The following is a 14,801-nucleotide window of genomic DNA, read 5'->3' on the forward strand; positions in this document are numbered from 1 at the left end:
ACACATCGTCAGGTGGCTTGCGTAGTATGGATGTAGATGTAGATGTAGAACAGCTGCAGATGCTTTAGGACATGGTATGGTGGCCTGTAGACCAAAAAATTGTTGCATGAGGATATCCAGTGCTGTATGACAGGTGACACTACTATTGTGCCATCTGTATTCAGCAAATCCATGAATTTTAGTAGTAAAGCTTCCAATGCTTATCAGTCACTCCCTTGTAAGTGATTCACCTTTTTAGAAGTTTTTTTGTGGCTTTGGTCATCATATGGGTCAATATATTCTTCATCAAAAGCCTTTTTAAGCTCTTTGGCAGACTAACACCAACCATGCCAAAATTATGGAGGCTAACAGGAACTATAAACTCACCATTTATATTACTAATATGCAGTACACTTCTGGAAACAAGCCAATGCAGTTTATGCAGTTCTTCAATACTCTGTAGTGGTTCTACCATGCACAATACTTCGTGTGGTAAATAGGTACCTACAGGAATCCAAACTAACTTCTTGTGCCCGATGGTATATTAACATGAGAACCAATCCTTAGAATATGTGTTCGCAGTTCAGTTGGCAGCACCTGCATAAGTGCATCTTGTGTCATTGCCTTACTTGGTGTTATTGTTCCCAGTGGAAACAAAATTTCTCCCTAAAACATAATTTTAGCATGACATTTACCAAGGACATCTAGTTCGAGAATTGCAGAATACCCTTCACCAAAATGTGACAACACTTCCCTGTGTCCACAAAAACTCTACCCTCCAATGCTAAAGTCAAGCACTGTTGTCACTAATGACTTCACATCATTGTCACCTACCTCATATAATATGTTATGTGGAGAGCTAAGTGTCTTCCTGCCTAAGGGACCCAGACTAATGACCTGAGTCTACTACAATCTTATGTTCCTTGCCCTATACTAAGCCTAACAAGCAGAATTCCATCTCTGCATATGTCTGTGCAGTATTATGTCCTGCTGGGAATGGGAATGCTTTCCATCATGCAATGGATTCCATTTGCATTTCCTGTTTCTTATTTTTACAGTCCTATGATTTATGTCTGACTTGTTCACATTTTTAGCACTCTGATTCAAGACACTGATTCTGAAGATGGCCCTTACATCCAGACATTCTCAGATGGATTCTCCATCCTGACTCTGCATGACATGACAATGCGGATAACCCATAAAAAGAGACTGAGAGCCCTGTCCTCTGCTTTATACAGGATGACTCCATCAGCAGATGCACTTCACGTTAGCTGTTATGTTTCTGCATTTATCTCCTGGGCTCTATCCAAGAAGAATCCCAACGATTTACTGTGGTTCTGTGCCAAACTATTAAATTATTCCCTGAGGAATCATCTGACATTCTGTTTCTGGTAGCACTGACACAGGTCATTGAAATAAGTAGTTCTCGTAACATGCAAAGATCAGCACATTCCTCAAACTGGGGAACTATCAAGAATGGGGTTCCACAAGGGTCAGTCTTGGGTCCTTTGTTGTTCTTATTATATATTAATGACTTGCCATTCTATATTCATGAAGAGGCAAAGTTAGTTCTCTTTGCTGATGATACAAGTATAGTAATCACACCTGACAAACAAGAATTAACTGATGAAATTGTCAATACTGTCTTCCAGAAAATTACTAAGTGGTTCCTTGTAAACGGACTCTCACTGAATTTTGATAAGACACAGTACATACAGTTCCGTACAGGGAATGGTACGATGCCATTAATAAATATAGACCTTAATCAGAAGCATATAGCTAAGGTAGAATATTCCAAATTTTTAGGTGTGTCCATTGATGAGAGATTAAATTGGAAGAAACACATTGATGATCTGCTGAAACGTTTGAGTTCAGCTACTTATGCAATAAGGGTCATTGCAAATTTTGGTAATAAACATCTTAGTAGATTAGCTTACTACGCCAATTTTCACTCATTGCTTTCATATGGCATCATATTTTGGGGGAATTCATCACTGAGGAATAAAGTATTTATTGCACAAAAGCGTGTAATCAGAATAATAGCTGGAGTCCACCAAAGATCATCCTGCAGACATTTATTTAAGGAGCTAGGGATATTCACAGTAGCTTCTCAGTATATATACTCTCTTATGAAATTTGTTATTAACAACCAAACCCAATTCAAAAGTAATAGCAGTGTGCATAACTACAATACTAGGAGAAAGGATGATCTTCACTATTCAAGATTAAATCTAACTTTGGCACAGAAAGGGGTGAATTATACTGGCACTAAAGTCTTTGGTCACTTACCAAATAGTATCAAAAGTCTGACAGATAACCAACAAGTATTTAAGAAGAAATTTTGTATATTCTACAACTGTTGTTACAGTAACAGAAAAATGGGAAAAATTGCACTTACAGTATACACATAAAATGAACTAAATTAGTTTTTGTGCTGAATCATGGCCCAACAAGACTCAAAATAATATTGTGCCAAATAATCAAATTGTCTACAAGTGTCACAGGAAGTTGGCACAGAAATGCTCTGACAAATACAGGATTAACACCTCACTGGTGTTAAATACATTTCTTTGCAACTTAAAGGAAATTGCAACAAGTCTCTAGGCTCCTGCATCCTGACCAGGTGTCTATGGATTTCCAGTACCATGTTATACAGTCTTTTTCAGAAACAAATATTGTTAATGGCACGAGAGGGAGAATAGTTAAGATGCATATAGCACCTCCAATTTTATGGAGAGGTCTAATTACAGCATATTGCATGTTTTTACAATTTTTTCCAATTCTGTGGAGTTGTCTCCTTTCATAGACATTCTCTTAATAATTCTACAAATACCCACCAGTTTTAATAACTTCTACCAAAACCTCATCATTGGTGTGTTCCTTTTCTTCAAATCTCGATATTGCATTACAACTAGTGCTGATGTTGGAACACTTTAGAAACATTTGTAACAAACTTTCTTTTTCATTCTTGTCACATAGAATGCAGTCAGCTGCTGATGGATCCACAACTCCATCCACTCTTGCACTTCCTCATCCAACTGAAACTGACATTCATGCAGGTCAGTCTTCAAGTCCCCAGAGGTGTGAAAATCCCACTGTGAAAGATCCAGGCTGTGAGGGGGATGTTGCAGTGTATACCAACCTTACTTTGGTGGTGGAAAAGTGGGATGTTTCCATTGTTGGCTTTTCAATTTGCCACCGGGCCTTTGGAATGCTGTCAGACAAATCCATCCTGTTGCACAATAATGCCTACCCCTCACATTGCCATGGACAAAGGCTACACTTCAGCAATTTGTTTGGGTAACACTGCAACATCCTCCACACAGCCTGGATCTTTTACCATGTGATTTTCACATCTTTCGCAACCTGAAGAAAGATATGTATGGACATCAGTTTCCGTTGAACAAGAAGTGCAAGGGTGTTTGCTGTTATGGACCCATCACTAGTTGACCATGTTCTACAAAACAGGAAACACCCAGTGGGATATCCGTCTTAAGGCATGTGGTGACTGCTTTTGAATGGAACTAAATTCCATGGTACCATTGTGGTGGGTATCAGTTTTCATTTGAAAGCATAGAGACTTTAGAGTAAGAGTTGGAAGTAGACAGGCAGTCACAGGAGCAAGCTATAAGACAAGGCATTCCTTAAGATTCCACACTTGGACCACTTCGGTTTATTATATTTATCAATAATAACAATTAATAACCTCATGTGGCTTAATGGTCTGGTATAAGTCTTTCAACTGGATGTCACTGGCAAATTGTGGGTCCCTAACCTACCACAGTTATCCAGCAATTGGAAAGGGACCTACAGTGTAATGTGGAATCAGAACCATGTGTCATTTTTAGTGAATCTTCACATCATTAGCAGGTGATGGCTAGGTTAAAGACAGACTGAAAAAATTAATGTTAATCAATCATTCAATCAAATTTTACTGACATTTAGCTCATAGAGCAATAGACAACGTCAAGATAACTTACATTTTTATCATTAATTATTAAATACAATTTAGTTTGGATTACATAACATTGTGACAACCTTTCAGTTTCCAGGCATGCACTGTACTGCTAGACCTAAGGCCTGACAGGTTTATCAATGTTCTGCTCCAAAGCATTCAGAAAGACCTATCAGTTATGCTTGCTGATGACACCAATAACCTGTACTCAAATCACTGTGATACAATGTGTTAATGAGTTCCATACATGGTTTATGATAGAATCTACAAGTTGGTTAAGCACGAACAGACTGTTACTGAATAATGACAAAACTGAGTATACAAATTTTAGCCCATCACATACAGTTTTATCACAGAGAGAGAAAGTCAAGTTTGAAAATGTGCCTAAAAACCATGAGGTAATCACTAAACTTCATAGAGTGTGGACTGATGACAGTTTATGGTGGGGAATACATAAAAAAGGTTAGTAAATAGACTGAGCAGTTTGTCCTATGCATTTAATGTCCTGAATAATGTCTGTAACATCAAAACACTAAAATGTTCATAATTTGCACTAGTACAGTCAGTACTCCATATCACATTCCACTTTGTAGTGTCTTAGAAAGAGGTATTTGTTATGCAAAAGAGAATTGCCAAGATAATGAGACACATGTCTCTCTCATTCACCACTAAATATATATTTCTGATGCTCAATATCCCGCCAGTTTCTTTTATTTATATTCACCCAACAGTGTGTTTTATTCAGGAAAATTTACATATTTTTGCAAACGATAAAATTATCCATGTCATCAGATCCATGATTCGAATGACATATCTATAGCTATTAATGACTACATAAAGGACACAGCAGTGTACTTACATAGGAGTTCTTCTATACAACAAGCTTCAAGTCTAATAGGTAGGGATTCAGAGGAAATGTAAAAACATTCCTTCAAAAGGCTGTTTCTATACAGCAAAACAATTTATGAATGGCAGTCTGATACAACAAAGTTGAAATATTTTCTTAAGCTCATAGCTAATTCACTTCATTCTGTACATGTAACTTACTTTTCTTATTAAGAGTTAATTATAATATTTATCCAAATTTTAATTTGTGACTTGTTCCATATCCAAATATGAATATGTGACAACACAGAACATGATTTCTGGGATCAATTAAAAAAATTAAATAAAATTTAATCTTTATACATATAGTACATAAGCTTTCAATGTATTCAAGTAGATATTCATCTACCAGTAGAGGCTATTTGATATAACTGGGGCTTATCAGCTTTTTCTATGGTAGCATATTTCATTATAACTTTCTGGGGGAAACCTAAGTAGGAATGGGTGTTTTAAAGTCAGTGTTGGGTCTTAAGGCTTTACAACCTCTAAAGCCTACAGACTACAGTTTAGATGCCAACTTTTCAAACAAAATGTTGTTACGTGGTGATGATTCTCTGGATCGTGTCACTTTGTGATGAGTCAACATTTCACCTAAATGGAAGTGTGAACACACATAATGTGGGCATCTGGGGGTCTGCAAATTCCCACAGAATGGTACAGTTCCAACAAGACTCCCCTAAATTGAATGTCGATTTTTTATTTTTTTATTTTGCCACATTTCGGCAGAAAATTTATGGGTCTTTCTTTTTATTGAAACAACTGTAACTGGTGTTTCTTATCTTGATGTGCTAGAACTATGGCTATTTCCTGAATTGTAAGAAGTTGAACCACAGGATTTTATTTGGCAGCAAGATGGTGCACTGCCTCACTGGCATAACTCAGTATTTGATTGGTTAAACAACACTATACCTGGCCACTGAGCTGGCCACAAGGGGCTGCATGACAGAGATAGTTTCGCATGGCCTCCACACGCACCCAAAATGATGCCATGCAATTTTTATCTTGCGGTTTCATAAAGGATCATGGATATGTACCTCTGCTACCAGCTGGTCTACCAGACTTAAGAAACAGGACTGAAGTAGTTGTTGCAACAATTATTCCATGTAAACTAATCAAATTTCGGAAAACTCACCTGTCGACTTGACGTGTGCTGTATACAAATTATGCTCACATTGAGCACTTGTAAAAAAAAACTGTTTGAGTTGATCTTTCATTTGATGTATTATTTATAATTGTATGTTGAATATAATAAATGCTACACAGTCTTAAACTCCGATATTCATTTTAAAAACACCCAGTATTAAGTGGAGAGTGGAAGTTCATTGTTAATACAGTGAACAGGTTGGGTTTCTAAGAGTTGTTTCTCTACTGTTAATGTATACTTTGACTCATTCCACATCAATGAAGGTTTTCCTCCTAGACAGGCTGTTTGAAATAAAATGAATGAATTAACATGTTCACTCAGGAGTAGAAAAATACACTCCAGGAAATGGAAAAAAGAACACATTGACACCGGTGTGTCAGACCCACCATACTTGCTCCAGACACTATGAGAGGGCTGTACAAGCAATGATCACACGCACGGCACAGCGGACACACCAGGAACCGCGGTGTTGGCCGTCGAATGGGGCTAGCTGCGCAGCATTTGTGCACCGCCGCCGTCAGTGTCAGCCAGTTTGCCGTGGCATACGGAGCTCCATCGCAGTCTTTAACACTGGTAGCATGCCGCGACAGCGTGGACGTGAACCGTATGTGCAGTTGACGGACTTTGAGCGAGGGCGTATAGTGGGCATGCGGGAGGCCGGGTGGATGTACCGCCGAATTGCTCAACACGTGGGGCGTGAGGTCTCCACAGTACATCGATGTTGTCGCCAGTGGTCGGCGGAAGGTGCACGTGCCCGTCGACCTGGGACCGGACCGCAGCGACGCACGGATGCATGCCAAGACCGTAGGATCCTATGCAGTGCCGTAGGGGACCGCACCGCCACTTCCCAGCAAATTAGGGACACTGTTGCTCCTGGGGTATCGGCGAGGACCATTCGCAACCGTCTCCATGAAGCTGGGCTACGGTCCCACACACCGTTAGGCCGTCTTCCGCTCACGCCCCAACATCGTGCAGCCCGCCTCCAGTGGTGTCGCGACAGGCGTGAATGGAGGGACGAATGGAGACGTGTCGTCTTCAGCGATGAGAGTCGCTTCTGCCTTGGTGCCAATGATGGTCGTATGCGTGTTTGGCGCCGTGCAGGTGAGCGCCACAATCAGGACTGCATACGACCAAGGCACACAGGGCCAACACCCGGCATCATGGTGTGGGGAGCGATCTCCTACACTGGCCGTACACCACTGGTGATCGTCGAGGGGACACTGAATAGTGCACAGTACATCCAAACCGTCATCGAACCCATCGTTCTACCATTCCTAGACCGGCAAGGGAACTTGCTGTTCCAACAGGACAATGCACGTCCGCATGTATCCCGTGCCACCCAACGTGCTCTAGAAGGTGTAAGTCAACTACCCTGGCCAGCAAGATCTCCGGATCTGTCCCCCATTGAGCATGTTTGGGACTGGATGAAGCGTCATCTCACGCGGTCTGCACGTCCAGCACGAACGCTGGTCCAACTGAGGCGCCAGCTGGAAATGGCATGGCAAGCCGTTCCACAGGACTACATCCAGCATCTCTACGATCGTCTCCAAGGGAGAATAGCAGCCTGCATTGCTGCGAAAGGTGGATATACACTGTACTAGTGCCGACATTGTGCATGCTCTGTTGCCTGTGTCTATGTGCCTGTGGTTCTGTCAGTGTGATCATGTGATGTATCTGACCCCAGGAATGTGTCAATAAAGTTTCCCCTTCCTGGGACAATGAATTCACGGTGTTCTTATTTCAATTTCCAGGAGTGTAGATTTATGTGAAAAACAGTAGTCAGAAAACTCAGCAAAAATACTTTCTTTTTCCACGTGTTGCCCTTTTCTCATTATTTCATTTGAGGACATTTACATTAATCATAGTTGAGCTAAATCTGAATGTAATGTTATACAAACGCAGATCTAGTATTTCATGAATGTGTCGCTTCAGTTGCTCTACTTTCTCTCTTTACGTGTTTCTATCATTACTTATTGGATGATACTTTTATTTATTACCATTTAGATATGGTCAGCATCACAGGATAATTTGAAGTTAGTAACTAAGGATTACTCTCATCAACCTAATGAATATTGTGCAGGATAAGCTTCCTTTCCAGAAAAGAAAAATAGAATCCATGCTCTTTTTTTTTTTCATTGATTACTGGAGTAACTAGAGGAGGCAGATTGTGAGATAGAGTTACATAGTAATCACTTAACATTTACAGCCTACATAATAATAATGTGTAATATTGCCAGAAGTTGAGATCTCATGTAGAGTGGATGAGAGATGCACACTTATGAAGATCACTGTGCAAGCATCAGCTTGAAGGCTTCTTTAGAGTGGGCACATTGGAGATTAGATCGAGAGAGCAACAGTCAATGAAATGTAAGGTTCACAGCAGGTCCAAGGGCCTGATGCTTGAAACAGATGATGTTGGTGACTTGTTAAATATTTGTGGTGATGAAGGGTAGCGGATACTATGTGTGCAGTCGTCCTAGGGTTCAACTGTAATTTTTTGTCATTAGATGACAAAAAGCTTTATTTGTTTGAAACTTTGCACTTCAGCTCAATAGTAATGTTTTCATTCATTGTGCAATAAAATTGAATTTCAGCTGCAAAATTCTGCGTATATGTCATACAGTGGAACTTTGATTTTATAATCTAATGCCATAAATTCGTAGCTCCTGCGAAAAACCCATAAGATGAATGCTAAAAATTCCCTGATTTTATGTTTCTTCCTAATAAGGTTTACTCAGTTCTACATTCTCATGCAATATCTCACTTGACTTCATTTGTTTTCTTACCATTGACATTTGATGGGACTGAACGAGTTATAAGTGGCAAAAAAAGCAGATGAATTGTGCCACAGTTTGGTGGCAGAGCTAAGGGAATATTTTAGGCCATTGCAAGAAAGGGGGGGGGGGACATGAGAGAGGAAATGGTGACATAATTCACGATCACAGTAGCCAACACATCTTGCAATGTATAGCTTCACCACGCAGTTATGATACAACTACTGCTAGGTTTCAGCATCAATGGAATAACAAGACTGTCAACACAAAGTGTTCAATACCAAACCAATAAGTCACAAAGGAGTCCAGCCGCCACCTTTCTTTATGCCACTTATAACGCAGTCTCATCTTTTTGCATGTATTTCTGATGTACTGAATTCAGCAATAAGATCAATGCTCAACCTTTCAAATTCAAGCACCGAGTTTCGAAGGACATGCTCTGTCAGAATCAAGGAAACTGCCATTTCCTGCTAGTGAGCTCTTGTACTTGTTATGTCACTCAATAGCCAGCACAGTCACCACAGCACAGTAACACACTTAATAAGTTTACAGACCTTAGCCTATGAAACATTCAAAATTCCTAAAGTACTGGATTATAAAATATAAACAGGCATAGAATCTATAAATCAAAGTTGGTGCGAGGATTTCATTCTTCTCCTCCTAAGTAGCAATTTTCCCAACACAAACACTCATAACATCAACTGACATAACCAAATTGCAAGTCCATAAACAAACAAGAAAGAAATTCAAAATTTTACATCTTGTAATGGTCCTATTAGAAAAAAAGCGGATCTTGCCACTAGTAGTACTGTAGAGTATATAATTGAAAAGACAATCACTTTTGCTAATGATGTATGAAGTAAATGAGCCATTTCCCAACACACTACTGCCACAAATTATACCTTAAAACACACAGTTCTCAGGGTTCTTTCGTTTTATGTTCACCTCGAAAACAGAAAAAATTTATAGCTTACATGGTGGAGTAAACTGAAAACTGTGAAGTTAATCAATTTCTCCTTTTTTTCAGGGTGAGCACAAAGGAAAGATCTCTCAAAAATGTGTGTTTTGATGCACAATTTGTGGTTGTAGCAAGTCAGAAAATAGCTTAATTACCTCAGAAAATAGCTTAATTACCTTGTCTCCTGATACCAATTTCAATTTTTTGACAAATTTTTACTTGCTGTTACACATCTGTGATTTTTTAAGCACTGATGAAATTCATTACCACAAATTATCGTGTAAACATTGCATTGTATATTAAATTCCCTTCACTTACACATATTTTATACAATGTATTGGTGAGAATAACGATTTTCAATAATATATGCCAACTACATATGTTTTTGCTCCTGTTTTGAGGATTTTAATATTTTCCTCGATTCTGCATTTTCCTCAACTTTGCATCTGGATCACATGAAAACATATTAATTTATAACCTGCGTAAGTGCAAACAGAATATTGCAATTTATGATATTGGATTATTAATATCACATGCAGAATTAGTTTCTGTAGCACTTAATTTATTCAAATGCGGTGAAGAGTCTCCTTGAAGTGATCAATGGAGTGTGATGAAAGAATTAATGTGCATTTATTTATTTTTTGTGGTTACTCTTTGTAAACTGATAAAATTCTCAAATTTTTTGCAGATTTGGTGCAAAGGTTGTATCAAACTCTACAGGTATCATCCTTAATGATGAGATGGATGATTTCTCTGCACCAAACATTACCAATGCGTTTGGAATTCCTCCATCGCCAGCCAATTTTATTCAGCCAGGGAAAAGACCACTTTCATCCATGACACCCGCAATTTTTGTCAATGGCAGTGGAGATGTACAACTTGTTACTGGGGCAGCTGGTGGAACTAAAATTACATCAGGGACAGCACTGGTATTTCCACATTTAATTAATTTCTTGCTGTAAAGAACATGCAGACATATACCAATAATTACAAATCATTATGCTACTACAGTAGAATGTATTTACAGGTCTCTATGTATAGCCTATGGTTCAATAAAACTATAAAGGAAGCTATTGACCACAGGCGAATTCATCATCAGTTATTTCCCATGGCACTTCAGTATGAAGAAGGGTTTGAGGAGGTGAGTATAAATTAAATGATAATCTACAAATTTTAATATTTTTTTGCTTTGTAAGGTACAAAACTTAAAAACTGCAAGCATCCAAGTCACATAACAGATTCCACATTTAGAAAGATGCTTTCTACAAAGAAAACAAGACATCCAAGCAGTAGAAACTATCACTGTGTATGGGTGGGAATTATCCTTCTGAAACGTAAGCCCAGTATGGCTTGCCATGAAGGGCAACAGAACAGGGAGTAGAATATCATTGATGTAGTGCTGTCCTGTTACGGTGCCATGGATGACAACCAAAGTGGTGGTGCTGCTATGAAAATTTATGGCGCTCCAGACCGTTACTCCTGATTGTCAGGCCATATGGTGTGTGGCAGTCAGGTTGATATACCGCCACTGTCTGAGGGGTCTCCAGACATGTCTTTGTTGGTCATTGGGGCTCATCTCAAAGTGGGACTCATCACAGAAGACAATTCTACTCACATCAATGTGATTCCCATTGAAACATGTTTTGAGATACCCTGGACAGTAGTGGGATAGCAAAATGACTGTTGCCAGGAATGATGGCCTGGGGTGCCATCTCTTTTCATAGCGGGACCAGTTTAGTTGCCATCCTTAGCACTCTTACAGTGCAGTGGTACATCGACAATATTCTATGCCCTGTTGTGTTGCCCTTCATGGCAGCCATCCTGGACATACATTTCAGAAAGATAACACCCAAGACTTTCTGCTGCCTGTCATAGTGCTTGCCAAACACTGCCTTGGCCAGTGAGGTGAAATATTTAGTGCCCCCAATAGATTCATGTAAAAGCATTTGGCATTCAAGCCTTTGGAGAGCTCAGATACTGCCATGTATTTTTATGTGTGTCTGTTGGCAGTACAACTGCAGTGGCCAGTAATTCTGTCTCAAATTTTACAACTACACTCTCTGACATAAGCAGCACCACCACTTTGGTTGTCATCCATGGCACCGTAACAGGACAGCACTACATCAATGATATTCTACTCCCTGAAGTGAAGCATCTATAGGCATAGGAGGAAATTAATTGAAACTTCAAGTGTTGAGACCATACGTGATGTTATTTCAGTGATTACAAAACCAATTCCAATTTACAAAGGACTTGGCAGGGTAATCACAGTTATCAATATCACATTATAGCATCCTTGATATCCTGGATTCTGGCACTGGGACAAAGTTGGCATCCAAGCTGGACCCACACACATTCTGTCACTCTCTAGGGGACAGAGTTGCAGATTTTGACAGCCTTGGAAGTACCTTAACATGATGCAGACAGTTCATAGAGTCGTGCCTTGTGTGGATGAGCATTGTCCTGTTGAAAAATGGCACCACAATTCTTTCGTATGACAGGTAACACATGAAGATGCCAGATGTCCGCTGAGTACCATTGTGCCATTGGAGTTCTTGTAGTCACTACCAGCCACGGCCCAAAGTCATACCCGATGGCTCCTCACATCATGACACCAGAAGAAATAGCACTGTCCATCTCCAAAACATTGGAAGAATGGGACCTCTCCATAGGTCATCGTCATAATCTCTGACAGTGGTCATCTGGGCTAGTGCAGAACCACGAATCATCGACTGAACACAATATGACACCATTCATTGGCACCCCTCCAAACACTGCCATTTGTGTTATGGTGTTAACAGCAGCAGCCTGTGCATGGAACAGTAATTCCCAAGCCCAGGTGCTGTCAGTCTCCAACCAATGTTGTGGGATGACACAAAATGTCGCAGGGAGTCTGTTACTTGTTCTTAGATGGCAGGCACTGATGTGAAGGGATTGCAGTGTGCCTGGTGCAGAATTTGGTGATCCTCCTTGTCATGGTCGTGGTCAGATGTGGTTGACCGGAACCTTGACAATGAGTATGCCTTCCCTCACATTGCCCTGCAGTCCAACATCAGGCCATGTCACATTTTAATGTGCCACAAATCTGGATATTGCAGGATTAACCAGCCGACCAAATGGAAAACCATGCTGTGTCACACTAGTATGCTTCATCTCTGTGTACTTCACAGTGGTCACTCAACATCTGACACTGTTCATAGTCCTTCTGTACTCTACCAGGCCTGATAACAAAACTGATGCACTGTGGTGAACATTATAGCAGTCACAGCAAATTCCAACATACATACCCACCAATGGTGCGTACCTTTACAGAGTTGAATTTGAATCTGACAATGTCTTCTGGGTGCTTCGCTTTTTTTGTCAGGCAGCATATGTTTTTATACAAGTAGTGAATTCTCAAGAAGCGAAAGTAATTATTTGTACTATTGTGATGTAACTGACAGTACAAAAGTCACCTCACAATGTTTCAAGGTAAAGAAGTAGCCACACACACTCTTTATTTGTCTGTTATGACTGATTATGGAATTTTACATCTACAGTTACAATGTTAATATTATTTTGGGCTGTGACATTTATTCACTGAATTATTCAATGAATTTGCAGAATGTCGTCAAAGGCCTCCATGCAATTGGCCATGATGTACAAGAATTTGCTGTCGGTGGATCGACAGCAACTGGAATTGCTGTGTCTGGTGGGAAAATTTACGCAAATTCAGACTTCAGGCGCAATGGAGTGGTTGCTGGTTTTTGAGATCGTGATCCTATGCTGTGGAATTTTCAGAATGTTAAAAAGTGTTGTGCAGCAAGACAAAGAGATTATGGTGCATCTTGTGATACTTTGCTTTGTCTACCCTACTCTCCCTCCAAGCATCTCCCCTCCCACCACTCCTTCTCTCTCTTCATGTCTATGTTGGTTTAAATTGACTCTGTGTGTGTGTGTGTGTGTGTGTGTAAATATGTAAAGCTAAATAAATGGATAGGTATGTGAGTACTACAGTGGTGTACTAGGAGCAGTGTTTTATGAACAAGTCATAGTCCTAAGCTTCAAAGAGCTACGAAATATTTAACATCTGGTGATTTAAAATTCAGTATTACTGCTTCCTTTTTTATGTGTAATATTTATTTTATTATTTGCTAATGTTCTCTTGTACATAATGTGCAGTTGTGAATTTTATTATTGATTATTTATTGAAAATGTGATTATTTTGTTAAGTCATGTTTTGATATCCATGCAATGGAAATACATGATTGACAGTTATGAACTAGTTTTGCTAAATCAATGAACAGTAAAAGGGAAAGAAAACACGTTTTTTTTTCCAGCTACTTAAAAGATTCCAGGTGGGAAGAGAAACCCTGCAACTACTGATTATTAAGTGGTTTTCATCATTGGTTTATTCTTTATTCTTTCTGTTGTTGGTTTTAAGATTTTACACAGAGAATCAGATGATGCACACATCTGTCAAAAAAAAAAAAAAAAAAAAAAAAGTGAAATTAAAGTGTAAGATAAAATATTGTTGCCTTACTGTAAGAAGATCACATACGGATGTCTCTGATCATACGGATATTGCTAATATTCTGGCTGATCACTTACTTGCAGACATACTTCATTTATTTTTAGATACTTATTCACTTTCCTCACGTTCTTTAGATTGGCTAAAGGAGGAGAACCTTCAGGAATATGAAACAAGTCAAAGACATAAATCAACAAAAGATAAGAAATCATAGCCATTTAATCTGTATATTATACCTTGGGAACCACAGTCTTCACCAGGGCTTTGATTACTATCATCCTGCACCCTGAAATGAGGGACATCCTATTCAACATCTCAGTCTATCTCTATACCACTCCCAATCCCAAGCACTTGTCACAGGAATCATATCCCTGGCTAAGACCAAGGTGCAAGACCTGTCCAATCCCATTCCAGTTCTGTCACAGGCTTATCCTACCCTATCAGAAGCTGGGCCACCTGTGAAAGCAGCCATCTCATATCCACCTCTGCTGTGAATCACTGCACAACTTTTTATATTGGTATGAGTACCAACCAGCGGTCTACTAGGATGAATTGCCACTGCAAAACTGTGGTCAAGAGCAAAGTAGACCACTCTG

General features: G+C 39.6%; 1 protein-coding gene across 4 annotated transcripts in view; it reads left to right on the plus strand.

Annotated features, from left to right (window-relative positions):
- Window positions 1–13,908, plus strand: part of LOC124552058 (scoloptoxin SSD14-like) — a 447,845-nt gene extending 433,937 nt beyond the window's left edge. For all 4 annotated transcript variants that reach the window (XM_047126487.1, XM_047126490.1, XM_047126488.1 and 1 more), the window contains 3 exons: window positions 10,384–10,624; window positions 10,723–10,836; window positions 13,299–13,908. In XM_047126487.1, coding sequence (XP_046982443.1) covers window positions 10,384–10,624; window positions 10,723–10,836; window positions 13,299–13,445 — 502 coding nt within the window. In that variant the 3' untranslated portion in view covers window positions 13,446–13,908. The remainder of the gene's footprint in view (window positions 1–10,383; window positions 10,625–10,722; window positions 10,837–13,298) is intronic.
- Window positions 13,909–14,801: the final 893 nt, after the last annotated feature.

This window comes from Schistocerca americana, chromosome 1, assembly GCF_021461395.2.
Source record: "Schistocerca americana isolate TAMUIC-IGC-003095 chromosome 1, iqSchAmer2.1, whole genome shotgun sequence".
Classification (NCBI taxonomy): Eukaryota; Metazoa; Arthropoda; class Insecta; order Orthoptera; family Acrididae; genus Schistocerca; species Schistocerca americana.